Source organism: Nelumbo nucifera, chromosome 1 (genome assembly GCF_055504915.1).
Source record: "Nelumbo nucifera cultivar China Antique chromosome 1, China Antique-T2T, whole genome shotgun sequence".
Classification (NCBI taxonomy): domain Eukaryota; kingdom Viridiplantae; phylum Streptophyta; class Magnoliopsida; order Proteales; family Nelumbonaceae; genus Nelumbo; species Nelumbo nucifera.
In genome coordinates, this window is record NC_142649.1 from 43,830,803 (window position 1) to 43,858,171 (window position 27,369).

The 27,369-nt window shown below is 40.5% G+C and overlaps 1 protein-coding gene across 1 annotated transcript; it reads right to left on the bottom strand.

The window, feature by feature from the left end:
* Positions 1 to 1,909: 1,909 nt before the first annotated feature.
* Positions 1,910 to 14,664, bottom strand: LOC104586279 (bet1-like protein At4g14600). Its single transcript, XM_010243450.3, has 4 exons — positions 14,344 to 14,664; positions 14,134 to 14,257; positions 3,357 to 3,413; positions 1,910 to 2,267 (listed from the first exon to the last, which is right to left on the bottom strand). The coding sequence occupies exons 1-4, from the start codon at positions 14,394 to 14,396 to the stop codon at positions 2,106 to 2,108; spliced, it is 396 nt and encodes a 131-aa protein (XP_010241752.1). The 5' UTR covers positions 14,397 to 14,664; the 3' UTR covers positions 1,910 to 2,105.
* Positions 14,665 to 27,369: the final 12,705 nt, after the last annotated feature.

Below are 27,369 nucleotides of genomic sequence, written 5' to 3' on the forward strand. Positions count from 1 at the left end.
GAATCCAATTCTATTAAAATTGTATTTATTTTATGTAATATAAATAATATATTATATTATTTCTATAATATAATAATACACTAAATATATAATATATAATTATATAAATAATATATAGAATATATATATATATATAATATAATATTTTATAATTAACGGATTAGATTGAGTCACAACGGATTGGATCAATCAATATCTGAATTCGATCCGTTAACGGATCAGTTTTTCCAATCCAATCCGATTTATTAGGATCTGGAGATATCCAAATCTGTCTCTTAACGAATTAATATCTTAATCGGATAGGATCTGATCAGACTTATTTATAGCCCTATTTGAATTCTGGCCCACGAGCGGGGTTGATAGACTAAAGTCACCGACCGTTAGATAAAATAGGCTCCCGAGGCGAGTCCCTGACAAAATATGCAAACCCTAAAAAATGAATTCCACGGTGGATCCCACCATCCTTGACTAACCTAAAGGACTTAGGGGCCGAACCAATTAATTAACCAACCTGCCAAACGCCGTATGTCTGAAATAAAGTAAAGTTTTTCCCTTTTTTAACGGTCATATTATCGTTACCTTGCCTACCTTTGAATTTTGATTTAGTATGACATCGTAAGGAGGCTTATACTGGGTTTCACCTTTCATCCATTGGATTGGAACCCGATAATGACAAATCGAACGATATTACCGTATTTCTATTTGAAAGCCGAATCTAATGGTTCAAAACAAAAGGGTTCTAGTCAGATGATTCTGCAAGCAACATAGATGGTAGCCCTAACCAGTACGGGAAAGAAGGTTCAAAATCTTTTAAAGCTGCCTAATAATATTTTATTTATTTATAAAAATAAATTTCATAAACCGGGGCTACAGAAAGAAATACACTACAGCCCCACATCGTGTGTTTCCGTACTTTTCCCTTTACTAAATGGCCCTCGCCTTGCATTAAAATCTGAACCCAGATTTCGTATTCATTTTCTCTACCCGCACCTTGCCAACAGTACACTACAGCCACACATCTCACAAAAAATAAGATTGCGATGTGTGGCTGCAATTGAAGGCGGGTAGAGAGTAGTGCTTGACAGGAAATCCGATTTGTTATATTCTCGTTAGAAGTTACGACGCTAGGTGGGCCCCGTCCTGTCTTTTGTGTAGTTGTGTCTCTTCAATAGGATGACGTTCATAGCATGATGCTTGCAAGATGACGTTACAGAAAGATATTAGATAATACAAAATGACCTTATTACCCTCAAGCTGCAGATTTGCCATGTTTAACCGCAAGGTCTACGTTCCGAGTCTATCTGATTTTGATACAAGAATTGGAATTCGATTCCTAGAATTAAAATCATCTATTCAAATCAAACAAACAGTTGAACTGTTTGTCAGACAGACATTACAAAGAGACGCGATAACCCAGAAGTTAGAGCTATTAGGACCCGTTTGGGAAGATGAGGTGAAAATTCAATTAAGCTGGTTCATCTATTTGAATCACTTTCGTATGAGCTATTTAAAGAGGTTGAAGCAATCAGCATCAGCCCTTCAAATGGCTGACAATCTATTTGCGCTCTCTGGATTTTTTTCACCAATCATAGCCTATATGCTGTCCTTGTGTGGCCCACTTGGAAAACCATAAGTCTCGCTTCAGCACTCCCAAACGCGCACATACTGCCCAAATCCTATAATGATGAATTGGTCAATTAGCTACTGCTTTCAATCTTTACATCGTCTAGAGTAGCAAATTAGCAATTAGCAACCCATTGGCCCTTCAATTTTCTCAACAATTAATCCTTCTAGATAAATACAGTAAAGCACTAAAGCTTGTGACACTTGTTAAAGTTCTAACAACCAGTAGAAGTTATCTACCCCTATACGGTCAATTCTCTTATTATCCACCCAGCATGATGAAGTATTGATGTTAAAATGTATTAGACATTGGTATTAAGTTTTACCTTTACAAGGCAAGCAACTAACAACGACCCATTCCAATATGAAAGCGGCTTTACAAGGAACCAACATTTTGATTTTTTTTAGCTGTTAATATAGCTAGCAAAGACCTAATGTATACTATAGTTTGGCCTTGATAAATGAAATAACAAATCTTGTTCTCATCTCCTAGAAAACTTGGACCACAGGTAGACTAAGAAGAAACAAAATAGTGCAAACAAGATAACATGGAAGACGTGGTTCGAGCCCTGCTGGATTATGCTCTTGTTCAACCTCCTCATGTTGTTCTTTACCCCTGCTTGAGCTTTGATTAATGTCATTTGCTGTTTTAACAATCAGAAGCAGGAATTTCTTTAGAAGATGGTATAATCACGAACTATCATAAGGTTTAAATTTGCTACCAAGAAATGGAGATGCTAAAATTGAAACAAAAATACCCAGATGCAAACTCCAAGTGAGCATATTTGGTATTCTACATCTTTGTGTGCAAGTGAAAAGGTTTAAATTTTCAAATTTAATTACTGGATTGTAAGTTAAAGCAAATTCAAGTGCAAAGTTGATAAAAGCAGACAATAATCATGAACTATCATAAGCAAACTAGAACTTTTAAAGGCTGACCACCAAGTCTGAAGTTGACATTCTTGTATCTTACAAGACCACCAATCATGTCTTCACTTTCTGGCAGTGTTCCTTAAAGATGGCAGGAACTGGTACGCTCCATCAGAAGTAATGAGATACATAAGGGGGCTGATTTAGAGCAACCCATTATTGATAAACCATATTCTCAGTGAAAAAAAAAAAGGCGATCTCTGATTATAATAATATACTAATACTCAGGGGAACTCTTGTGTATCTTGTCTCTTCAGTGTAATAACCTGGAGTGTGCCCCCTTTATTAAAAAGAGGATGTTCCCAAGTCATCCCCTATTTTACAAGTAAATATCAATATATCAAAAAAGCCATTACCCAATGTTGGTCCCAGCTATCAGGCATCTTGGGAGGGGTAGACTGGATAAGGTCCCAACCTTTGGTATTTACCAGGAAAAAAATACAATGAGATCAAGATTAAATAAATGATAGTAAGAAGTTCTTTATAAAAGTAATGTTAATGTATTCATAACTATCAGGCAGAACCCTGAAAACATGTGCAAGGATCAAATTTCTATATAGTGAGTCTATACATCTGTTAGCAATATAGGGTCTTTTCCCAAATACTTTTTAAATTTAAAAAAAAAAAGAGCATAAAACAGTTGATTTCATCAACCAGATGATAGAACATGTTACTAAAAATACTTATATTTCATCAGTAGCTACAGAATAGATGAATATAATTTCTCTTTAGTCATTAACAAAAATACACCGATTGTGTCAGTACTAACACTAGAGAAAAAGGGTTCGAGGTTGGGGTGTTACCAACTGCGCAAGAAAGTCATTCTGAAATTTTGCTTCTGTCTCTATTTCTTGAGCTACCTGCAGCAATATACTTGAATAAGAACTCATTTAACAAAAGCAACAGAAAGGGAAATCTGCATAAAACGTAAAACCAGGTAATCAAACAAACTTGCAGTCGGTGGCAGAAAAATGAAACAAAAAGATAGAGGTCAATTAATTAAAGAAGAATTTGATATGGAACACAACTGACAATTTAGGTACTTTAAACACCATATCATCTTTATGTTTCAGAAATATGCCAGTAATTCTATTAATAGACAAAGCTAAATCCACTATACATCTCTTTTTCTCTGCTATTATTTTTATGCCATTCATATAATATTTTATACAATTCAATTTGTGTATTCCTTTTTCATATGCAGGCTTCAACATAGGTATCAAGGCAACAACTAGGTAGGTAAGTAAGCAATGCCTAGGTGGCAAGGTGTTTTCTGGGGAGCATCTTCATATCACACCCTCTGTATGCATGTTTGGTGCCTTTCTAGGCAAGGAAAAGAGAAAGGCAGACATTTTATCAAACGGTGTATACTATTATTGTGTTTATTCATACTAATACATAAATGTTGTCAGAATGGGTGCCATTCTAGGCAAGGAAAAGGGCAAGGCAGACACTTCATCAAATGTTGTATACTATTATTGTGCTTTACTTATACTAATTAATACATAAAAATTGTCAGAATTAGGGGAGCATAGCCATGCAACTGGAGTTTTCTGCCAGCAGTGAGCACAGAAAGAGCAGTAATCATATAAGATACCAAGAAAGGAAGCGGATGTCCTAAATGGAAGTTTTCCTGTTTCTTGTCTTCTATAAAATGCGGACAGTCTCCAATAGCTGTTAACAAGGTGTATGGACTAGGAGCACTGAGAACTTTGGTGGGAGCTTGATGACTTGGGATCTAGGTGGAGAAACTCATGGGTTATTGCTGGAGATTTCAACACTGTCGGACTCTCCCTAAATAGGACCAGAAATGAGATTACAGCAAAGCAGATATGAGAAGTTTCTCAGATTTTCCAAGAGCATTGAGATCTTATGGATCTGCATTTGTCTGGGGCAATTTCACAAGGAAAAATAATCAGGAAACACCAACCCTTTTGAAGCTTGGTCAGCAGATTGGGAATATATTTTTCCAGGAATGACTCAAGAAGCTCTTCCATGGCCAATCTCTGATCATATCCCACCACTACTTGATAATAGTGGTTTTTTTTTCTTTTTTGTAACCCAGACCCTTTTAGATTCAAGTACAAGTGGGTGGAGAATTCCATGGGCTAGGCTGACCCAGAATTGGTGGAAGTCAGGGACAGCTAGTCATATTTTTGCAATCAAAGTGAAGCTTTCAAAGAGCTACATAAAGGAATGGAAAAGAAACATTTTTGAGAAAGTGGAATAGGAGAAAGGGGAGGAGCTCTCTAAGTCTCTATTATCACAGGTTGACCATAACGAAGAAGTGAAGCAATGGTCCACAAAGAAAGATTAAAAAGCTTGGATGCTAAGCAGCAATTTGACAGGCACACTCACCAGGGAGTAGAATGACACCCAAGATCAAGGGCCACATGCTGCAAGAAGAAGATGGTAATACTAAATTTTTCCACCAGTTAGCTTGTGAAGAAAAGAAATTTTGATCAAAAGACTGATGGTGGATGACAAGCTATAGGGCTGCAAATGGATAAGATGATTCAGATCAAATCAAATATGAGGTAGATCCAAATTTGATTTGTTTAAATTCAGAACAAAATCAAACTCGGATTGCAATCAGATAGAATGGCATTAATAAATTAAACTAAAATTGATCAAAATATTATATATTATTAATAGAATGAGCAAAAAATGACATTGGTATTGTATATTATGAACAAAATATATTGAAAATAAATTTTATAAAACTTGAACCAATGACTCCTTAGTAAAAAAGATAAATTCAAAGCATGTTCACTAATAGACAGAAAATAAATTTTAAGAATATATAAGCATCATTTAAATCGAATCAAACCGGACTATATTGGATCCAATTTGATCCAATTATACACAGATGAAATTTACATCACCCTTAACAGGACAGATATTGCCAAAGCCTTCTATTCTGATCTTTTTACAGACCTGGAGGAAAAGGCCTAGTAGAGAAGTTAGAAAGGCCATTACGAGAGATAATGCCGTAGGATCTTTTTCTTAGACAGGTAACTGATAACTTGTATTAATTAGAACATTAAGATATTAAGTAGCAGCACATAGCTCCTGTCCAGAGACACCCTTTTTCTTATGAGTACAAACTAGCCCAAAATAAATGTTCCCTTAACACCCCCTGCTTTGCTATCTATTACTCCACTTGAAGGTTGTCTCAACATCTCCTGCTAGCCTTCTGATTTCTCTCAATTCCTTCCTGTACATCCACAGATCCACATTACTATTAATCATCCAGCCCACTACCAGCATGGAATCTCCTTTGACTTCTATTTGATTCATATTCAACTGCTTGGCTAGTTTTAACCCTTGCAGGAGAGAAGTTATTTCTACTTTCATTAAGTCCTCAATGCCTATTGTACCTGAATAAAGGGCCAAAATAGATCCAATTCCATCTCTGAACGCTCCTCCTATACCTGAGGGACCAGGATTCCCATAGAAGCTTCTAGGATAATACAATTTCACTCTATTTCTCGTTGAAAGTGTCCAAACTACTTGAGTTGTCACCTTCATAGTCGAAGAGGCTGCTATTGTACTCCACTCTCTGCTAAAATCATCAACAGAGAAATCCTTGAAGATCTCCTTTGTTTTGACCCAGTGGATTACCTTATTCTATCAATAAGTTATATTTTTTATTTATTACCAAAAAAATTGTTTCTTTCTTCCCATACTGACCATATTACCCAACTCCATATATTTTGGATAAGGCATGGATGACAATGATGATGATGACCTCATCATAGCCGCTCTTATTGCTCTCCACATCACCTTCCCCCATCTTTTTGGCATCGATATAAGGCTTGAGCTGAATAGGTTAGTAACATCCAAGGAAGGATTTAGAGGTGATTTTAGCTCTTAGGGATTGGCAAGGTTATGAAGGGTCTCAGTGTTTAATTGCAACAATTATAGACTTTCCCCAAAGTTGTGAAAAGTTTTGAATTAGGGGAAATAGGTCAAAATTACAGATGTGCCTGACAACACATCATCCATTTAGGAGATTCCATGAAACACTGGTATGCCTCTCTCTTATAGCCCTTGAACTTATAACTTTTTCTTAGTAGTGTTGTAGATGGTCTACTCTGCATATGAACAAACCATCTAAGCCTGCTTTCCCTCATTTTATCAACAATTGGAGCTACTCTTAGGTTCCTACAAATAAGTTCATTTCTGATCCTATCATTTCTGGTTTTCTCACTTACCCATCTCAACACTCATATTGCCCAACATTCTGTTCCATACAACATTGTTGGCCTTAAAACAGTTTTATAAATTTTACCTTTTAGCCTATGAGCATGTGGTGTTCCCCTATCACATAACTCCAAATGCACTCAGTCCCTCCATTTGTTATGGATTATCAAGCCAAGGTCTCAGAAGAGATCACATTGAGATATCTCTTGGTCTGCAATCCTAAGTGTACCCTTGTTTTCACTTTTATTATTATTAAGCATATTGGGTGGTGTTCAGTAGCGCTGAATCAACCTCTGAACACCAAACGTTTTGCTTTTCAGTGCTTTGGGGTCATTCGGCAGCACCTCCGAAGTCACCCACTAGAATCTGAAAACTCCTCCAAATCATTCAGCGGGTCTGCTACCTCCGAACACGCTCAGAGGTAGCGGACGATACTTTGTTCCCCAAAATAGCCATTTACCTTGTATTAATCTTTTCTTTTGTCCTCTTCTTCTTCCCTTTTCCCTTTCTCCTCTGTCCATCCTTCACTGTCTGGGATCACTGACTGTCCTCAGTAATAGGGATTGTTGACTGTTCTTTCATATTCACTATGGTGTGGTGAACGGCGGAGTGATGAACCAGGACCGCCCATTTTTCTCCGTTCTCTGTAACAGTGATTTAGAAGGAAAAAAAAAAGGAACAATGAAAGAAAAGGAGGGAGAACGAGAAAAAAGGGAAACGAATGGAGAGATGGGAAGATGGGGAGGAGGAGCAACGGCACTATTCTTACCATTGCCGCTTGTGAAACACAGTAGGTGTGCCCCCTGTAAAAACGAAAACATTTTTTCTATAAAAAAAAAATCAATGAACTCTCGGAATCCTAAATTGGTCGGATAATCAGCAAGAAAGAAAAAAAAAAAGGAACAATGAAAGAAAAGGAGGGAGAACGAGAAAAAAGGGAAACGAATGGAGAGATGGGAAGATGGGGAGGAGGAGCAACGGCACTATTCTTACCATTGCCGCTTGTGAAACACAGTAGGTGTGCCCCCTGTAAAAACGAAAACATTTTTTCCATAAAAAAAAAAAAAATCAATGAACTCTCGGAATCCTAAATTGGTCGGATAATCAGCAAGAAAATCCCTAAAACACAAAGCACAAGGGAACACAACCGAGACCTGCACTGATCGTGATCTTCGGTGATGGCAAAGTCGGAAAGATCAATAAGGGAAAAGAAATTGAGGACAAGCAGGAGAGAAATTGTGGAGCCTTTCTATGAGAAGAAAGAAGCAACAAAGCTCGCTGCTCAAGAAACTACCCGTACGTTTGCACAACACCAATGCCACCACTGCAATGGAAATCCCCTCTACCAATGAAAGCATGGCTGATAGTGTAGCTGCATGTAATCAAAACTCAAGCTCACTAAAACCACAGCTGGTGGTGTAGGAAAGAAGTTGAAGATGAAATTGAAGCTAAAAAACAGGCGAACGCCATGTGAAGGGAAAGGTTAGGAGGAAACACAGCGTTTAAACCAAGGTCTAATGATAGTTCGGATTTTCCTGTTTTTTTTTTTTTTTTCCTTCTGTTAAACGATGAAAACAAAACATTTTTTGAGAGAAAATTTTCTCTCTTATCTTAAGTGTGCTCCTTTCAAAAATTAATAAAAACTGATTGATCTCCCATGTTTTCTTTCTTCATGCGCTAACCAAAGATTTGACCCCACTTTAAATTTTTTATTTATAATTTTCTTTTTTCTCTTTATTTATATTTCTAATCTTTTCTATAAAGGAATTAAGATGATTTACTTATCAATTTAATTTACTGATTTTAAATTTTTTTATCATTTTCATTTATTGGTTTACCATTTTTTAATATTATGTATTCACTATATGGTGTTTAATTATTTTATTAAAATAGTTGTAATATTTTAATTATCCTTAATAGTGTATTTAATATTTTTTATTTATTAGTTAATATTTTTTGATACTTATGCTTTTTAATTATCCTTAATACTATATTTAATATTCATTTTATATTATTTTTAATAATATTATTTATTATTTTATTAATTTATTAACTTATTAATTTTTTATTTATTAATTTTTTATTTTTATATTATTACTCTTTTAATGTGTATTTTAATCATTTTCATTTATCAATATCTATATAAATATAGTAAGCTGAAATGTGTACCTAAGAAGGCCTGAGGATAAGGGAAATGGAATCTAACAGTATTTTTTGCCTTTTTTTCATAGAAATAAAAAGAATGCCACTCTCTACCAACTCTCTCTCTTTTGCTTCTTTTTCTTTCAAATTACAAGAATGCCACTCTCTCTCCTACCAACTCTCTCTCTCTCTCTCCTTATAAGTTACAAGAACGCCACTCTCTTTCCAACTGAGGGAGACCTCAGCTCAGCATCTTAGCTGCTAGGGGACCTGCAATCAAAGGTATTTGAGTCAAGCCGAGCTCGAACTTCTGAGTTCAAGCTTAAGTCTCTAATTCGAATCGAGCTCGAGCTAAACGACACCTTGACCACTGAGGGAGACCTCGGCTCGGCACCTCGGTCACTGAGGGAGATCTCAGATCAACACCTCGACAACTGAGGGAGACCTCAACTCAGCACCTTGTCAACTAAGGGAGACCTTAGCTCAACACATCGCCTACTAGGGAAACCTCAGCTCAACACTTCAGCAATTGAGGGAGACCTCGGTTTGGCACCTCAGCAATTGAGGGAGACCTCGACTTGGCACCTTGACTGCTTGAGAGACCTGCAATCAAAGGTAGCCGAGCTCAAACTTCCGAGCTTTTAACTCGAGCCAAGCTCAAACTCGAGCTCAAGTTTCTAATTCAAATCGAGCTCCAACCTGATAGTTTATGAGCGAGCCCCTACAACACAGGGCCCCCTCCGCTAGTAAATATATTAAGCTGAAATGTGTACGTAAGAAGGCTTGAGGATGAGGGAAATGGAATCTAATAGTATTTTTTGCCTTTTTTTCATAGAAATTACAAGAATGCCACTCTCTACCAACTCTCTCTCTTTTGCTTTTTTTTCTTTCAAATTACAAGAATGCCACTCTCTCCTACCAACTCTCTATCTCTCGCTTTTTTTTCCTTCAAGTTACAAGAATGCCACTCTCTTTCCTACCAACTCTCTCTCTTTTTCTTACAAATTACAAGAATGACATCTCTCTCTCCTTATAAATTACAAGAATGGCACTCTCTCCCCAACTAAGGGAGACCTCATCTCGGCATCTTGGTTGCTAGGGGACCTGCAATCAAAAGTAGTTGAGTTCGAGCTCGGCGGCTTGAACTTTTGAGCTCAAGCTCAAGTCTCTAACTCGAATCGAGCTTGAGCTAGACGACATCTCGACCACTAAGGGAGACCTCGGCTCAACACCTTGATCACTGAGGGAGATCTCGGCTCAACACCTCAACAACTGAGGGAGACCTCAGCTCGGCACCTTGTCAACTAAGGGAGACCTTAGCTCGACACCTCGCCTACTAGGGAAACCTCAGCTCGACACTTCAGCAGTTGAGGGAGACCTTGGTTTCGCACCTCGGCAATTGAGGGAGACCTCGGCTCGGCACCTCAGTTGCTTGAGTGACGTGCATCCAAAGGTAACCGAGCTCGAACTTCCGAGCTTTTGACTTGAGCCGAGCTCGAGCTCGAGATCAAGTCTAATTCGAATCGATCTCGAGCCTGATAGTTTATGAGTGAGCCCCTGCAACACAGGGCCCCCTCCACTAGTTTTTATTTAAATAACAACTTTGAGGGGTAAATTTGTAAAATACATAATTTTTAGACATTAAAACATTCAGATTACCGAATAATTTCACTATTTTCAGATGTCTGCAAAAGTGGAAAAGCAAATTTTCCACTGAATGCTTTCAGAGCTTTTTCGGAGGTGTTTTTGCTTTTCAAACTTCAGACCATATTTACCGAACGCCACCTTAGTCCTACTTTTTTTAGAGCATCTCATTTCTAGGGTATTTGTCCATAATTCTAACTCTGCATTTAATTCTTCCTCAGTTTTGTCAATTTTATGTCATTACCACCCAAAATACACCATGGAAACTCCTACTAAATAAGCAGAATTGTCTGGAGGTGAATGAACTGAATGGTAGAGTTTTTAAGAGCTATGGGGAGTCAAAAGATTATAGGAACCACCATTACACATGTGGCATGAATCAAAAGTTCAAGTCATTTTAAGAGAAGCAAATTGCCCCAATTAAAAAGAAATTGAAACACAATCTCACAAGAAAGTGGAGTGATCAGTTTTGAGACCTCAGAAATGAAAGGAGATGAAAAAAGAAAATACTAAAGGCAAGTTTCAAAATGTCATAACCTACCGTATGATGTGTATCGGTTTTGAACCAAGCAATGTGCTATATATTGGGAATTACAGGCATTTACCATGTTAAAATAATAATATTAGGTGTGCACTTATGGTGGTTACATGGGCATTGATTAAAACCAAAAAAATAAAGTACCATTGCTTTTAGACACTCAATATTGAATTTTTAAGTATCAAGCATATGGATACTTTGAACCATGATTGAAGGAGAGGAGAATGTAGCACAATAATTGGAAAATAAGAGTTTCAATATTTGAATAAAGTTTGATAACCATCTAGTTGAGAGTAGGGACTTAAAATAAAAAACAAATCGTACACATTGCAATTGTGGAATGTTGTCAAGATGGAGTTGAAGGAGTGGTGGCAAAAGGTTGAGTAAATCCAATGATGATAAAAAGGATTGACAAGAGTTGCTATCCAACATTATCTAAGGGTTTAAGTCTGGCTAAGCAAAAGGAAATAGCTTCAAATAAAGAAGAGTCATCACAGGATGCAAGAATCAACTATGCCAAAGAAGCTTCTTCGTTGAAATAACAAATAGAGTACTCCAAAAGTCCAACCAACAGGAGAAGGAGAATGGGGGAAGGTACTTGTATGGATGGAGGTTAGAAGAAGGCTCAAAAAGACAGAAGGGCTATCAGATTTGGAAAAAAAGTACCGTCATTGTACTTTACTTTCTTTTAATAAATTTTACTTTACTATAAAAAATATGCTTAGCCAATTCATTCATGACTAGAAAGAAGAACAAAACAAAAATCATAATTTTTTTTTATCAATAACTCTGAAAACTTTCATTAATTATGAAGCTTAATATACGACAAGAAGTTACAAAGAAATCAGCATAGAAGCTGACCCAAGACAGAATTACAAAAGTGCCCAAAACATCTCTGTTCTTTGAACTCCTTGCTTTACTAAGCTATCAGCCAAGCTGTTGGCCAATCTCCTAACCCAACCCACCTGCATAGACATATTTCTAGACATCCATTTGAACCTTCTGAAATCATAAAATTTCATGAACGCATTCCCAACTTACAAACCCATAATGACAAAGGTGGCTCTTTTTTAGCATTTGTCATTTGGTGATGAAGAGGAGGTTGGAACTTGAAATGGAGAGAAAGAAAAGGAAACAAGAAGAGGAATGGAATAAGTAGTTAAAGAAGAGAGGTTGGTCAATGTTGAAGGGTAAAACGACCCTCCAATCACGAGCTGTCACATCGTGGACAAAACCATCTTACTTACGACACTTCGGCATCACGTGTGGCACAACCTCACTTGAATGCCACCAAGAGTAACTCCAACCAAGCTTAAGAGCAAACCAGCAAATCAGCTTATAGGACCAGGACACACGTTCACTAATAGTCACAAGCACTGACCTACCTCTTTGACCGGGGTAACCCGCAACCTGAGTGATCACACCGACCTCATTATGGCTCTGACCTATGTGGCGCATCCCTCCTCAACAGTTCGTACCACTTAGCGCCCCCAAAATGCGTGCGAACACAACACCCACCTGGCAACGATAAGTCCAATTCCCTCTACACTACTTTGCGGGGAACCATATAAGGGCCACCACGACACCGTGTGGGCATGCTCCATAAGCAGCAAACAGATAAGCCCCAACGTCTCCAAATGTGTCGGGCATGCCACAACCAACCCTTGAACCCTATATAAGGGTGATTCCTCACCCTCAGAAGGTACGCTCACTCTTTTGCATACTAGCTCTTTGCTCTAAATTCATGCTCGTAAGTTTCCACCCACTTCGTCAGCTCAATGCTAACTTGACCGTCGGAGTCTCCTACGAGCCTTGGTTGGATGCAAGAGTACCTCTACAGAAGCCTGCCTTCCTGTTTGGAAATTTGGATGATTCCATTGGCAACTTTGCATGGGATCAAGTGGTTTGCCCTTCCCGCCCACCACCCCTCTAAAGGGGATTGTTCCAAACCGAATACGCACTCACGTTTTTCATCTGCAATCTAGGTGAAACTTCGCGTCGGCGCTGACGCGCGAAAGCCGTTGCGCTAACAGCAAGAAAACGGATGCGAGTTAGTGCAACTCCATGAGCACTGACGCATGAAAGCCATTGCGCTAATGTGCATCCAGCAAGCAACGGCACCGCTCAATCTAGCCCAGGTCATCCCCCCGGGCTGTCTAACGTGATCTCGTCTTGCATATTCGACCAGCCAACCTCATCCAATGATATCTGATCTGTCATTGCCAGCAAGGACTCAGCGCGAATTGACTCTCATCAGTCAGGATTAGGTATAACCTGAACTTTCCCTAGTATGTGCCTCATTTTCTATCAAGAAGCATACCTTGCATGTAAGATGTTCGAAAAAATGATACAAAATACTTAATGTGCACCCCAAAGAACAAAAGGAATTGTAATCTGGAACCATCACAAGGCTTTTTAGCACCAGATAGGATCTAAACAAGTAAAGATTTTCAGAGATGTAGCTCAAGAAATGTAGGAAACAAGACTCTAACGGGTCCGTCAGAGCCATATCTAGGTTTGTAACAGTTTTGAGCAGTTGGATTTATCAAAAAAAAAAAACAGTTTTGAGCAGTTGGAGAGGTATTACCATAATGGAAATTTCAGAAGCCTCCCTTGAGGTTTTTGATTGTAAACTTAATCCCCCTTGCATTATGAATTTAGCCATAAGGATAAATTTAGCTTTTTTAAGTGTAGAATAACAAATTTCTCTTTACGTTTCTGGGTTTTTTTCTTAATTGTGTTAGGCATGGAGAACAGGACATGGATGATGATGGAGAACAGGCATGGTAGTGAAACTTTGTTCAATCTTAAAAGTTAAAATATACAAATAGATCAGACAATCAGTAACACGTAATACAGAATACTGTGTTATTTTTTTCTTGTAACATGATAAAGAGCAACCCCATGGTAATCAACCCCCTTCCATAACCCTAAAAAGATTCTTAAAAATCAAACAAAAAACTGAGTACAAAATCATGGTCAATCTCCAAATTGCATCAATTAATGAAAAATATAAACATCGCAATGGAAGCATAAGGCGAGGATCTCACCGTTTTCAGTTGTCTAAGCTTTCTATGGAGGCCAGTAATCTCTTCGTCCAAATCACCGTGCATCGGATCGATCTGCAACTGTATTTCATTTGAATTAGGCACTGATCTCGTGCTAAGACCTTCCCTGCAATACAAAAAGATTTTCAGGGAAGAAACATCAATCAAGCGACCATTCGAAGCAATTTCTATTTCAGGATATTGAACGCCTACCTAGATCTGTAAGGACCTGCGCCATATAGGGTTCCTTTATGGGAATTAGCCATTGTAAGATAAATGAAACGAGAGCAAATCGATAAAAATGTCAGAAATGGCAGAAACCCTAGGTCTAAGAACGAGGCCGAATTACAGAACAATTCAGATGAGAGAGCGCTTTTCCGGCAAGACCGCAAGACGCCAAAAAATCCAATTGACCTCAGAGTCCACCACTTTTTATATGTCGGGCATCGGTAGATCGAGAAGGAAGGTTCGAAGTTAGGATCATCTGCGATCTTCTCCTTCACATCCTATCTGATATAACTCACCTGACACTGCGGTGAGGACGCATCGATCTTCCAGTAAATAAGCGGTTAGGATCGAGTTGTCGAAGATCAAGTTGCCCATACACCGTAGGATACGGTAGATCGAGCCCTCTTTAACGGAAGGAAATAAACCCGTATATTTTCATGACCATCGATCTGGTGCATCTTATGGGCCCAATGTATTGCAGATTTGGCAACGCATACTGGGTCCGATATGCTGCGAAAGATCTACGGCATTACCCGTAGCACAGCATTAAAGGTAAGGATCTTTTTGAGAGAACGGTCATTCCTTGATTTCCTTCCCTCTCTCTTAGGAATGGGATCAATAGGCCATTCCGGTTCTGATTCCAGAAACAGTACCATTTTTTGCCACCGGTTTCCCAGTCAAACGGTCCTACCGTTCGGTTTAAATTCGGTTCGGAAGGTTTTGGGTCTAAAACGGGGCCCAGACTCATGACCGTTCCCGTGTCAATCGGTCCGATCCAATTTTCAAATTATGATTATTTCATTCCGATTCCAATTTTCATCTATGCATCACTTGGCCTATTACTATCTAACACGTCAGCTCCAGACACGCGTGTATCCGTTATCAATCTATTGTGATGACGTGCATTATCGTGATTGGCCCATTTAGGCACGTAGTGTGTGAAACTGTGAATGAAGAAGTTACATGGCCGAATGGCCCACAACACATCTAATGTGACAGGACAGTGGTTGATCAGGGATATTTGTGGAAGAAACCTAGAAAGATGTGTGAAAACCCTCTGCTTTCTTGCGGTCTGATTGGTTGGAAACAATTAGAATACTGATTAAAAAAAAAAAAGTAAATTCCTCAACAAAGAGGATAAGGACATGCGAGCCTTCCCGTATGCTGCCAAAAAAGCGAAAAATCAGACACAAAAACGGTGAGAGACTGAGAGCAATCGCCAATCAGCATAACTCATCAAACCCTAATCCGTACGGCCACAGGGTTATAAAACGTGAATCAGCAAAAGCTGACACACAGTAAGATTTTTATTTTATTTTATCTTCATAAGGAAAATGAAGGTTTTTTATTGGGGTCTGAATTAGTGTACTTTAATTAAAATAATAAAATTCATTATCAAAAAGAAAATTAAAATAATAAAATATTTCATTGATTAACAAAAAAAAATTAAACTATTTCAGTAAAAAATAGGGAGAAGTACAAATCAGCCCAGCTCAGAATTTACTAGGCCCAAAGTATAGGGGAAATGCATCTGACCGTGAATTGATGCCAAATTCACGGGTAAGATGTGGTTTATAAGGGCTAGTTGTAGGGAACTGGAATTCAAAATTCTGCATCGTGTGTCTCCCTACTTTTTCCTAAAAAATAAACAAGACGTTAATGCCCTTGATTGGCACAATTCTCTGAGCCACTGATTAAAGTGGGCCCTGTGTCAGTGTGTCTTGAACTATCTCCTTCACCGTTCATGGGTTCGAGACATTTTAGTAAAATCAATCAAACGAAAGAAAACCTACTAAGCCGATCAAGGAGATGATTGAGATCAATACACAATGCATGAGTCCACGATGATAACAAGAGGATACCCTCATCAGAAGGGAAAAAAATCGTTCGCTATTGATACATTTTTCAGTTTTCACTAGCTAAACAGTAAACAACTCTTACTGTGAGTTCATTTACATTTAATAAGGTCAAAGGCCTTTGCTTCATTGCGGTTCAACGTGACCCCAGTCATCAAACTAGTAGTCTCTCATGGGTGTAGGTATATATGTAATGATCGAATTTTAGAGTACGTACCTGTTCACTCATGATTGAACAGCAGAATACTAAATATATTGATACATTATCTGTTATAAACAAGTATACAACCTTGTTAACATCAGATTCTGATTTGTTCAAAGTTTTTTTTTTTTCTGATAGGCAAACTAACTAATATTAATATTAAACGAATTGAATACTTATAAAGTCATGCACATTTGGTAGCCAGCTAGGATAATTTTGTAATACAAAGTGATGGTCCTGATAGTTCTTCGCCCACTGAGATACTCTATTTGCAGGGATATTAATATTATACTTTCTAGGGACAAATTTTATATTAACATAAAACAGACTTTAAAATAGTATTCTTAAATTTTAATTTACCAAAATATATTTAGACTTGCCCATGCCAACAGAGAGCTTGGAGGGAATCTGAGCATATAGTTACTCGATCGGCTTGTGGTAAAGTTAGATGTAAAAAGAAGATAGTATTGCTTCCAATTCTGCCTACTACACCCCTGATTCCCTCGTCGGACCTCGATCTTCCACCAAAAATCCATGTACAACACAAATTTTGAGATAAGCAGAGTAGCAGACGCATTCATAAGAGACTAAATTATTAAACATTCCACCATAGGATAATGTTTGTTTGGCTTGGAACTTACAAGGTTAAAATTGGTGGATTATGAGAATTGCTCGTAGATAACTTCCCTTACCTGAATAGAGTTATTGCAAATAGTATTGATTCTAGCAATTACCCATTGGATTTTTTAAGCCTTATCAAATTCCATTCAAATAAATTCTCGTCATACAATCATGAAGTTATAAATAATAAATAAGTCACTACAAAGTCACCAGTAAACAACAAGAAAAATTATCATTTAGTAGCAGACAAAATGCTGAGGAAGCATATATATTCCATTGAGCATCGGGAGAGAAAACTCATGAGCCTTTGCAGACGACTCAACAAATGAAGAATGACAAAAAAGGAGGGCATTTTTTTTACAGTGTTGTCTTTGAAAACCTTTTTATATCTTGCAAACCAAGATTTGTTCAAAATTAAGTACAGATATTCACAATTTCCAAAGTATATATTTGGCATCGATGCTGCAGATACAGCAGATGTGTAGGTTGGAAATACTGTTTTCTTAGAAAACAGTATTTCTTTTTTTGTTTGGAAACATTGATGTCAGGTAGGACGTTTCCTAGAGCAACAGCAATACCTTATGTTTGGTACTAGTGCTCCATATCTGTTTTCAGCACTAGTACCCATTATAGGAAGTCTACGTCACTACCACATCATGTCCTCGTTGACAGATATAAGCTCCAATCTGAGAAAATGTCAAATTCGACGTTGCTCCAAACCACGCCTTCTCAATTCCTAAGGCATGACTTGGACCACCATTTTTTATGGAAGAACGGTTCCAAACATATTGGCGTTTCTTGGAGCACCATTTTTTCGATGTGGCACTGATGTATCACCATTTTTTATGGAACCATTTTAGCCACCGGTTTCCGAATTGATGGTTCGACCATCTGATTTGAATGGATGGCCCATTCTAACAACAAAAATTAAAAAAAAAAATAAAAAACAGTCAAAACCGTTGAATGGGTTGATGAGTCAACGATTCAACCGCCCAGGTCAACGAGTCCTTGACCGATTCAACGATTTTTGGACAGGGACTAGGTTTGGGGTAAAATGGAACAGGTTGCCTAGACGGTTCCTGGGCCAAACAGTCCGACCATCCGGGTCAACGACGGTTCGAAAAACCATGCTTTGAACCTTGTGTATATCTTGAAAAGAGACCAAATTCATTATTGTAGCAAGAGGACATTGGTCGGATCAAGTCTCATGGCCAAATTTTTCCTTTTAATTTGTTCTCTATTATATCATGACCAACTTTAAGCTCAAAAGTAGGGGGATCAATTGGTCTAGATTTGGTCCAATATGAGTCCATTATAGATAGAATAGGTTGAATCCAATCTAATGAATACTTTGGACCATTATGGATCGATCCAATTCAATATCTGCTTGTGGCACCTCGGCAAGTCGGGACACCACGAGATGCTTGAACCTTGATCTTGGCCAAGGTACCCGAGATGCCCGAGCTAACCTGGCCAACTGAGGTGTTGGAATGTGTTGAGTTTTCATCTAGTCATCAAGTCGTTCCATGTGTTCATGTGCTAACTGGTCAAGCCAAATTACCCCTCATCAATTGCTCCCCACTCCCGTGCTAGAGGTGCTCAACTCAAGGCGAGAGTTCACGACAAGTCTAGGTGGATTTGGCCCAGTCTGTAATTTGGCCGAGGTCTGGCCTATGGGTCAAACCCGAATGACCCAACTAGCTCTACCTTAGAGCTAGATTGCGTCTCAGGAACACGTGAATGTCACGCGGACTATAAACTTCGTGGACATCAAACACGTGCTCAACCGAATTCGACCTCGAAAATCAAGCGACCGCCCTCCCAAGAACCATTGGATCTGATCGATTTGGGTTGTCCGTGATCGACTATACCGATTATAAATAGGGGCTTTAGGGGCCCATATCCCTTTGTCCTGTTTAAGTTCTCGCACTTGGAGGTTGCGCATTCTCTTCGTGTCTTCAGTGTCACTAGGTCGGTTGTCAAGGCCAATCTTTCTCTCTTGTTTGATAAGTCGTCTCTCCTGCTTAGTTCATTCTTTCTTCTTCCATTATGTCGGGTAGTAGTGAGTCTAGTAAAGAGAGAGTGGAGTCTGGTCGGGCCAACGAGGGTACCTCGGTTCAAGACCGACAAGGTTCCCATAAAAGGGTCTCATCCTCTCGCCAGGATTGAACAAACTCGATAAGCCTTATCAGCTCACACAAAGTCCATTTCCGGGTGTGAAATGGACTCCGGATAACGCAGGTCAGAGATCTCGAACATGTTTCGTGAGGCCTATGGCAGCTCACCTATATAAGGGCATCACCTCCAACCACATAGGGTATGCGCGATTTAGCTCTCTAGCTCTTTTACTTACAAGCACTCAAGCTCGCAACTACACTCTTCGCTAACTTAAGCATCAAAGTCCCCACACTGGGTAAAGCACCCTGGGTCCTTTAATTTTATATGAATTTTGATGTATACAATTGCATATATATACAATAATTAAATAAATTAGTATAATAAAATTGAAAACAATTATTTATTTTATTAATATATTATATACTATATTATTATATGATTATAATTTATATAATATATTATATATTATATAAATAAATATATAAAATGTATAAACATATTATATATATAATATATAAATAATATATATGGGTTGTGCCGCGAGTGGCACGGCCCGCTTGGTCGTGCTATGTTGGCCTGGCCTACCCGGCCCGTAGACCTAAAACCCCAAGCCCAGCACGACCCACACGATTGTGTTGGGCCAATCCAAAGTCGAGCCGGGCCACAGGCAGCATGACCTGATTTACACCTCTATCGGTTCCCCTATCCATTTTTAATAGCTTTTGTTTACTAGATTTTGGCCCCTTCAAGAAAAAAAATTCCTAATTCCGCCCCTGTTCAACACAATCAGAATTTGATACAATTATTGAAAATTTGCATCCGAATCTAATCCAAAACCTAATTGGATTTGAAGGCCTTGGATTAGAATTCAAATCCTAATAAACTCATATTGTATTCGAATTTAATATGACTCCACTTTAAATTTTTAAAATACAAAAGTTAATTAGTTTTCAACTTTTATATATAATAAATTAATGTAAACATAACAACTAAATTTATTATTATTATTATATATATATAATGATATATCTTTTATAATTTTAAATATAATTATACAAAACTTATATATTAAAACCAATAAATATTATAATATAATTGGATTGGATGGAGTCAAATCTGAATCTGATTTGATTATTAATTGGGTCCCCTCTTTAGTCCTGTTTAGCACCTATCCTACTATATATATAAATATTAAAATTATTTTCTCCTTTTTTTGAATTTTTTATTTTTTATTCCAGGTCATTTTTGAAACAACCAATGAAATGCACTTTCCCAATAATCTAAATAATCTCTTCTCCTAAAATTTCTCCTAAACTACCTCCCCCACTTTCTCCAAAATTATCTCTAATTCCTATTTATCATCTCTCCTACTTTTTATCTATATCTATCTAAAGAAAGTTCGAATTAGAAATTTTAACAATTATTTAAATATTCTAACAAAATTATATAATAACTTTAAAATATTTATTAAAAACACAAAAAATAATTTTATATTTTTACAAAATATATCACGAAGTTATGTACTAACAGTTTAAATTATATTTTTCCGGATTATCAATTTAAATGTTTTTCAAATATTTAATAATATGTAATAACTTTAAATAAATAAAGTTCAAATAACAAAATAATTTAAATATTTTATTAGGGTCATTTATTAGAACAAACTTTATAGTTTTACATGTTTACTTAAACATACCTTATAGTTTTCATTTTACTAAAACATCCCATATATTTTACAACTTATTTACTTAATCAATATTTAATTAAGGAGTGTTTGTTTTGCCATTAGGCCCATGATTTTTTATTCCAAAAATAGGCTTAACACTTTTTTTATACACAAAACAAAATTGGCCAATATAGCTGATGAGGGCAGATTTGGCCCTCTAGTGAAATTGCGACACGTGGCACCTTGTGACAACTAGGCAAGCACCCAGGCAACAACTTACCAAGTTGGTGTCCCCCCCGGGCACCGGTCTGGCTGCCCTGGCGCGACCTGCACGCGGCCCACGAGCGGCCTGCGCGCGACCTGGCGCGACCTGCGCGCGGCCTGCGTGACCTGGCCGGATCAGCCTGCCACAGGCGCCGACCTGGCAACCTGGCCCGGACACAAGCGCCGACCTGGCAATCTGGCCCGGACACAGGCGCCGACCTGACAACCTGACCCGGACACAGGCGTCAACCTGGCAACCTGGCCCGGACACCGACCCGCCGACAGATAGGCGCCGGCCTGGCAACCTAGCCCGGACACCGACCCGCCGACTGACATAGGCGTCGACCTGACAACCTGGCCCAGGCGCTGACCTGGCCGCTGGCACAAGCGCCAGCCTGACAACCTCGAGGAGTTCATCACCGTACCCCGATTCTGACGGGATATGACGTCTTACCATTTGAAGGCTTTTCACCCACCTAACCCGCGAGGGCACCACTATATAAGGACTCCGACCCCCAAAGCCAGAGGAGAGAAAAAAGAAGGATGGTAACCCCCGCTCTCTAGCTCTCTCATTTCTCTCCAAGCCCTCTGTAATCAGAATGCTAACTTAGGCACCGGAGAGTCCCCGCCGGGAAAATACCCCCGGGTCCTCTGATTCAGTTCTCACAGGTCCCTCAGCTCCCGCCGTCTACAAAGGAGAGAAAATCACCTCACGCGGAGGGTAGTCGTTTGCGCTGCACCAGGGAGCTCCACCATCCTCTGAGTTGCAGACCGCCTAGGAGCAAGTCAAGTGACGAGTTCGCCATCAGGCAGTTCGCCATTAGGCAGTTCGTCACCAGGCAGTTCGCCACCAGGGAGCACTACCAGGCAGTTCGCCATCAGGCAGTTCGCCACCAGGCAGTTCGCCACCAGGCAGTTCGCCCCCCAAGCAGTTCGCCACCAGGCAGTTCGCCATCAGGTAGTTCACCACCAGGGAGCACTACCAGGCAGTTCGCCACTGGGCAGTTCGCCATCAGGCAATTCGCCACCAGGCAGTTTGTCACCAAGTAGTTCTCCCCTAGGGAGTTCGCCACCAAGTAGTTCATCACCAAGGCACGTCACCACCAGGTCAAACACGAGGTACTTAGCCAAAAAATTTATACATCATAAAAAATGGTACGTGACCAAAAACGGTTACATCAATGGCCAATAGAGTGGTTGCCCGTGCCTTATTAAGGGCAAGAATGGTATTTGTATTTCTATTTTCTTCTGATTAAATTTATTTAAATGAACATTAGGGTCATCACTATCTTTTTCCACAATCATCTAATGGAAGATTGATTAAATCCGTTGCAAATTATAAGTGGTGTTTTAATAAAATGCTACTATAGGGTATATTTTAGTAAATCCATGAAACTATAAGTGTATTTTAGTAAATGATCATTTCTATTATTTATCTTTTGATTAATAAATCCCATGCATCGCACGGGTCCCCGCTAGTTGATCTGTTAAAACGTTGAATTGGTCAAAAAAGTGCTACCCAAGATAGTTGATCCACTAAACTGTGTAACTTAGACAATGGTTCATAGGTTGAGTTATAAAAATGTTTAAAATCAACTTCAAACAAAATAAAAGGAAATCAAAAAAGACATTTATGTCCTAATTCCTAAACGCATTACACTAGGGTTTTCTTCGTAGTATTTTGTTTTTTCTTTTCAAGAGACTCCTTGTCTTCAACGACGACAAGTCCTTCACAAGTCTACAACTCATCTTCTTCTTCCCTACCTACAAATCACAATTCAATGTCTCAAGCACAGGTTGAGTTTGAAACTGCAAAGAAAATGCTTCAACCGGCAGCTCATATCTTCTTGAGAAGAAGACGCAAAGTTGGTTTCTTTTTTCTTGATAAAGTTGGAAAAAATGTAGGTTACACAGCAACGAGACATAGACGTTTTATTATGTTAGCTAGATACAAGATCGAAAGTTGAGGAAAAAACAAGAAAACCAAGAATGAGAACAACAAGAAACATATTGTGAAAAAAACATAACCAAGATAATCAAATGTAGCATACAAGATCGAAAGTTGCTAACTCATTTATTTAACTTGGGCAACCAAAAGAAGAGTGATGTTGTGTAAACTGATCAGTCAAATGAGCAGTAGAAGCCCTCTGGTCGTTCCCCAAGGAGAAGCACTTTCATGCTCAAGTCAATAAACGAACTTGGGTGGTCTGTTAAACCAAGTTGAACCACCATAAAGGGAAGGGGTGTTTCGACGTTCATTTGAACCACCATTACATCAAATCTACTTATTGGGCTAACATATATACTAGTGGAGGGGGCCCTGCATTGCAGGGGCTCACTCATAAACTATCAGGCTCTAGCTAGATTCGAATTAGAGACTTGAGCTTGAGCTCGAGCTCAACTCGAATCAAAAGCTCGAAAGTTTAAACTCTGAGGAAAACTCCGATGGCTAAGTTAGAACTCTGAGAAAAACTCAAGGAAAACACAGAGAGTTAAGAGTGCTGAAAGTGCTAGCTTCAATACCTTTGCTTCGTGAGGGTCGGGGTCCTCTTATACCGGAGCTCAGTCACATCAGGCGTAACCGCCACTGCCCTATCTGTTACTGCCAGGGCTGAGGTGGTAGGTGCAGGCTGCTGCTGCAGGGTACGGACTCGTTAGGCGTGTCATGCTTTTCAGAGACGGTAGACACAGCACTACCTGGCAAGAGATGTGGGTGTTGCCACCAGATCCGGCAAGTACGGATGTCAGGCGGATCTTCCCTGCAGGCTACCGAGCTACATTGCACCGAACCGCCTGGGGCTGGGTTGCCTTGCATCGAGGTGTCGAGGTACGCCGAGGTGCTCGCACTGGAGGCGAGCCCTAAGCAAGTACGAACAGAAGTCTTGACGGTGCTGTCCCAAGGTGTTTCTCCCTTGGGACACTTAGCCAAAAGCTGGGGTGTTCCCTTCTTAGGGAGGGAGAGCTCGGAGCCCCTTAGGAGGAGCACGGGTCCCTTTGCACGGAGGGAGATCAGGGCGCTCCACCCTCAGGCTTGGGGCGAGCTGGGCCTTGCTTCTCGGCGAGTCGTCACACCCGCCGAGTCGTTTGGTCGGGCCACGGCGAGCTTGTTACGCCGAGTTGTGGCCAGGTCACTTATGCCAGGTCATGTCCACGTGTCACCGTGCTACGAGGTCGGGCCAGATCACCCTACATCAATTGTCCCCCACTCCCCGTGCTGGGGGTTCTGACCCAGTTGCGGGGAGTCCGCGGTCTGCCGGGTGGATTTGGCTCGTGGCCTAAGCTTTTTTGTCCGCCAGCTCATCGATTGGACCGGTTCTCTGCTTGGCTCTACCAGGCGTAGCTCGGGTCGCGTACGGTCTACGCGCGGACGTCACGCGACTTATGGACTCCACGGACATCAAAAAACGCGCTAAACCGATTTTGCCTCAAGGGTCGCGCAGCCGGTTTTCATGAGGACCGTTAGATCGTTTCGATCTCAACTGTTGAAACCCGCGTACAATGGCTATAAATAGTGGGAGTCCTGGTCATTTTTCCTTCGCCGCAAATCCTTAGTCGTAGTCTTGGGCTCACGTCCAAAGCCTCCAGCTCGGGTTAGTTCTTCCCAGTCCGGTTCACCTTTCTTTGGTGAGTCACCCTAGCTCCTCTTTAATTCTGTTAGTTATGTCTTCCTTCGATAGTCAGCTAGATGAGCCCGAGGTGGGTGCCTCGGCTCAGGGTGACCCTGCTGGAGTCCAGTCCCCCGAGGCACGGGAGGCCTGGGGTAAATTGGCTTCCACCTCTCACCGAGGTCGGATGCCGGACAGGTTCGGACCCTCACTATGACCATGGAGAGGCTCTACTACCTTATTCGGCAGTACAACCTGCCCGGGGAGTACACCTACAGTTTACCTGCGGGTAACTTCCCATGGGAGCATGGCCCTAACGAGGTCGTGATCTTCCGGGAGCAGCTCATAGTCGGGCTCCGCTTTCCCTTCCATCCACTTATAGTGGAGGTCCTGAACCATTTTAATGTTACGATAGACCAGCTCCACTCAAACTCGGTCCGTAACGTGGTCGGGACCATCTTCCTCAGCTACGAGTATGTCTTCCCCTGAACTTGGACATATTTTGTTCCATCCTCACAATAAAGAAGAGTGATTCATACATTCTCCCCGAACACAGAAGGGCCTATTACTTGTCCCCTTGCTCGGGCTTCAAGTTGATGCATAAGCTCCCGAGCAAGATCCCGACTTGGAAGCAGGACTACTTCGTAGTCTGGAACCCCGTGGGGTGGCCCTTCCCCACTCACTGGAGGGCGGCTATCCAAAACCCCGGCATCGTCCTTGACAAGAAGACAAGGGAGACATTACAGTCGTGGGTTGAGATCGGGTGTTGTTTCAAGGATTACATCATCGAAAACAAGCTCATCTAGGCCGACTTGAGCCTGGGTAGGTAGTCTTAGTACCTTAGTTGTTTGCCTTGCACCTTCCTTTTCTTTTACTCGAGTACTAATGCCGAGCTCTGTTGCAGGTCCCATGGAAGCGGATAAGCTTAAGGGGGATAGACTCTTCAAGCATATGAAGGGGAGGAAGAAGCGAGCTGTTAAGAGAGCTTGTATCAAGTCACCCCCGGACGCCCTCAGGGCAGAGGCGAAAGGCCTTAAGGAGAACAAGAAGTTCCTCCTGCACGAGGTGGAGTTCCTCAAGGCTGACATCGAGGAGAAGACTGAGATATTTACTCAAGCCATAGAGGAGACAAAGATCAAGGTTGTCGCAGAGTACATCAAGTCTGACAAATTCGATGCCGTTCTGGGGGAGGCCTACAACAAGGGGTTCAAGCTCAGTAGGTGGCTGATAAGGCACACATACCCCGAGCTTGACACGAGCACCATCACCACCTTGCGGATCACGGATGAGATAGCTCGTCAAGCAATAGAGGATCCAAATTCTGAGGAGGAGGACGATGACAAAGAAGCAGACACCCCTGATCAGCCTGAAGCTCCCGAGGAGGTCCCGTGCGGAGATGAAGAACCCTCGAAGTGATTGTTTTCTGTATTTCGAGCCTGCGAGCTCAGTTTGTTGTTTTTTTTTTTTTGTCGAGCTCATTATACAAAACTTACTTGTTAATGAAATTGACTTTTCTTTTCCAAGTGTCGTTTTATCCGGAGTTCATTCTTGTCATAGAGGCGGCTAGGTTATTACGCCAGATTTTGTTAGTTCGATATTTTGGCCCTTAAGCCCTGAGAGTGACTCATGGTTTGCTCTAGGAATTCGTCCTTGGCATAGAAGTGACTAGGTTTTATTGTGCCGAGGTCTTTGTTAGCTCGGCATTTTGGCCCTTAGGCTCTGAGAGTGACACGTGGTCTACTCAGTTACTTATAGGTAATACTGCCTCAGGTTGTCAATATTCCATGCCCGAGGTACTTGTTTCCCTTCCAGGGTTTCGAGCTCGTATGTTCCTTCCCCGAATACTCGCTTTACTCGATAGGGTCCTTCCTAGTTCGGACCGAGCTTACCAACACCGGAGAGTCCGCTTTTTCACCCTAGTGTTATAGTACCGAGCTACCCTTTGCTGGTAGGCTGCGGTTCTGATGTATGCGAGGTCCCGTACGTCGTCAAGTAAGTCGAGGTTGGTACATAGCTCGTCTTCATTTGCCCTGTCATCATACGCTTCTACTCTCAGCGAGGGAACTTCGATCTAGGCCGGAATGACTGCTTCGGTGCCGTAGGTGAGGTTAAAGGGGGTTTCTCCTATGGCGGTCTTTTCCGTGGTACGATAGGCCCATAATACACTGGACAGCTCATCTGCCCATAGTCCCTTAGCTCGGTCCAAGCGCGCCTTTAGTCAGAAAAGAATAGCTCTGTTCGTGACTTTCGCCTGACCGTTTGCCTGAGGGTGCGCTACTGAGGTGAAGTTCTGCTGAATTCCCATGTCTTGGCACCAATTTTGGAATTTGATGTCTTCGAACTGTTTACCATTATTGGAGATCAGTACCCAAGGTAATCCGAAACAACACACTATGTTCTTCCAAAAGAAGTTCTGCACATTCTGGGCTGTGATTGTTGCAAGGGGTTCAGCCTCGACCCACTTCGTGAAATAGTCAACTGCCACCACCAGGAACCTCCTATGCCCTGTCGCTGGTAGGAATGGCCCGAGTAAGTCAATCCCCCATTGTGCAAATGGCCACGGGCTAGTGAGGTATTTTAGGTCGGCGGCAGGCCGGTGGTGGATGTTGGCGTGCTTCTGACACTTGTCGCATTTTTTGACGAGCTCGGTCGCATCTACCTTCATCGTTGGCCAGTAAT

Bases quoted from the DNA above. Each gene is read 5' to 3' on its own strand.
- LOC104586279 (XM_010243450.3), bottom strand. From the start codon at position 14,396: ATGGCTAATTCCCATAAAGGAACCCTATATGGCGCAGGTCCTTACAGA. The intron at 3,414-14,133 runs GTGAGATCCTCG...ATATTGCTGCAG, and splicing joins AGCTTAGACAACTGAAAACG to GTAGCTCAAGAAATAGAGAC. The intron at 2,268-3,356 runs GTAACACCCCAA...TTGTTAAAACAG, and splicing joins ATGACTTTCTTGCGCAGTTG to CAAATGACATTAATCAAAGC.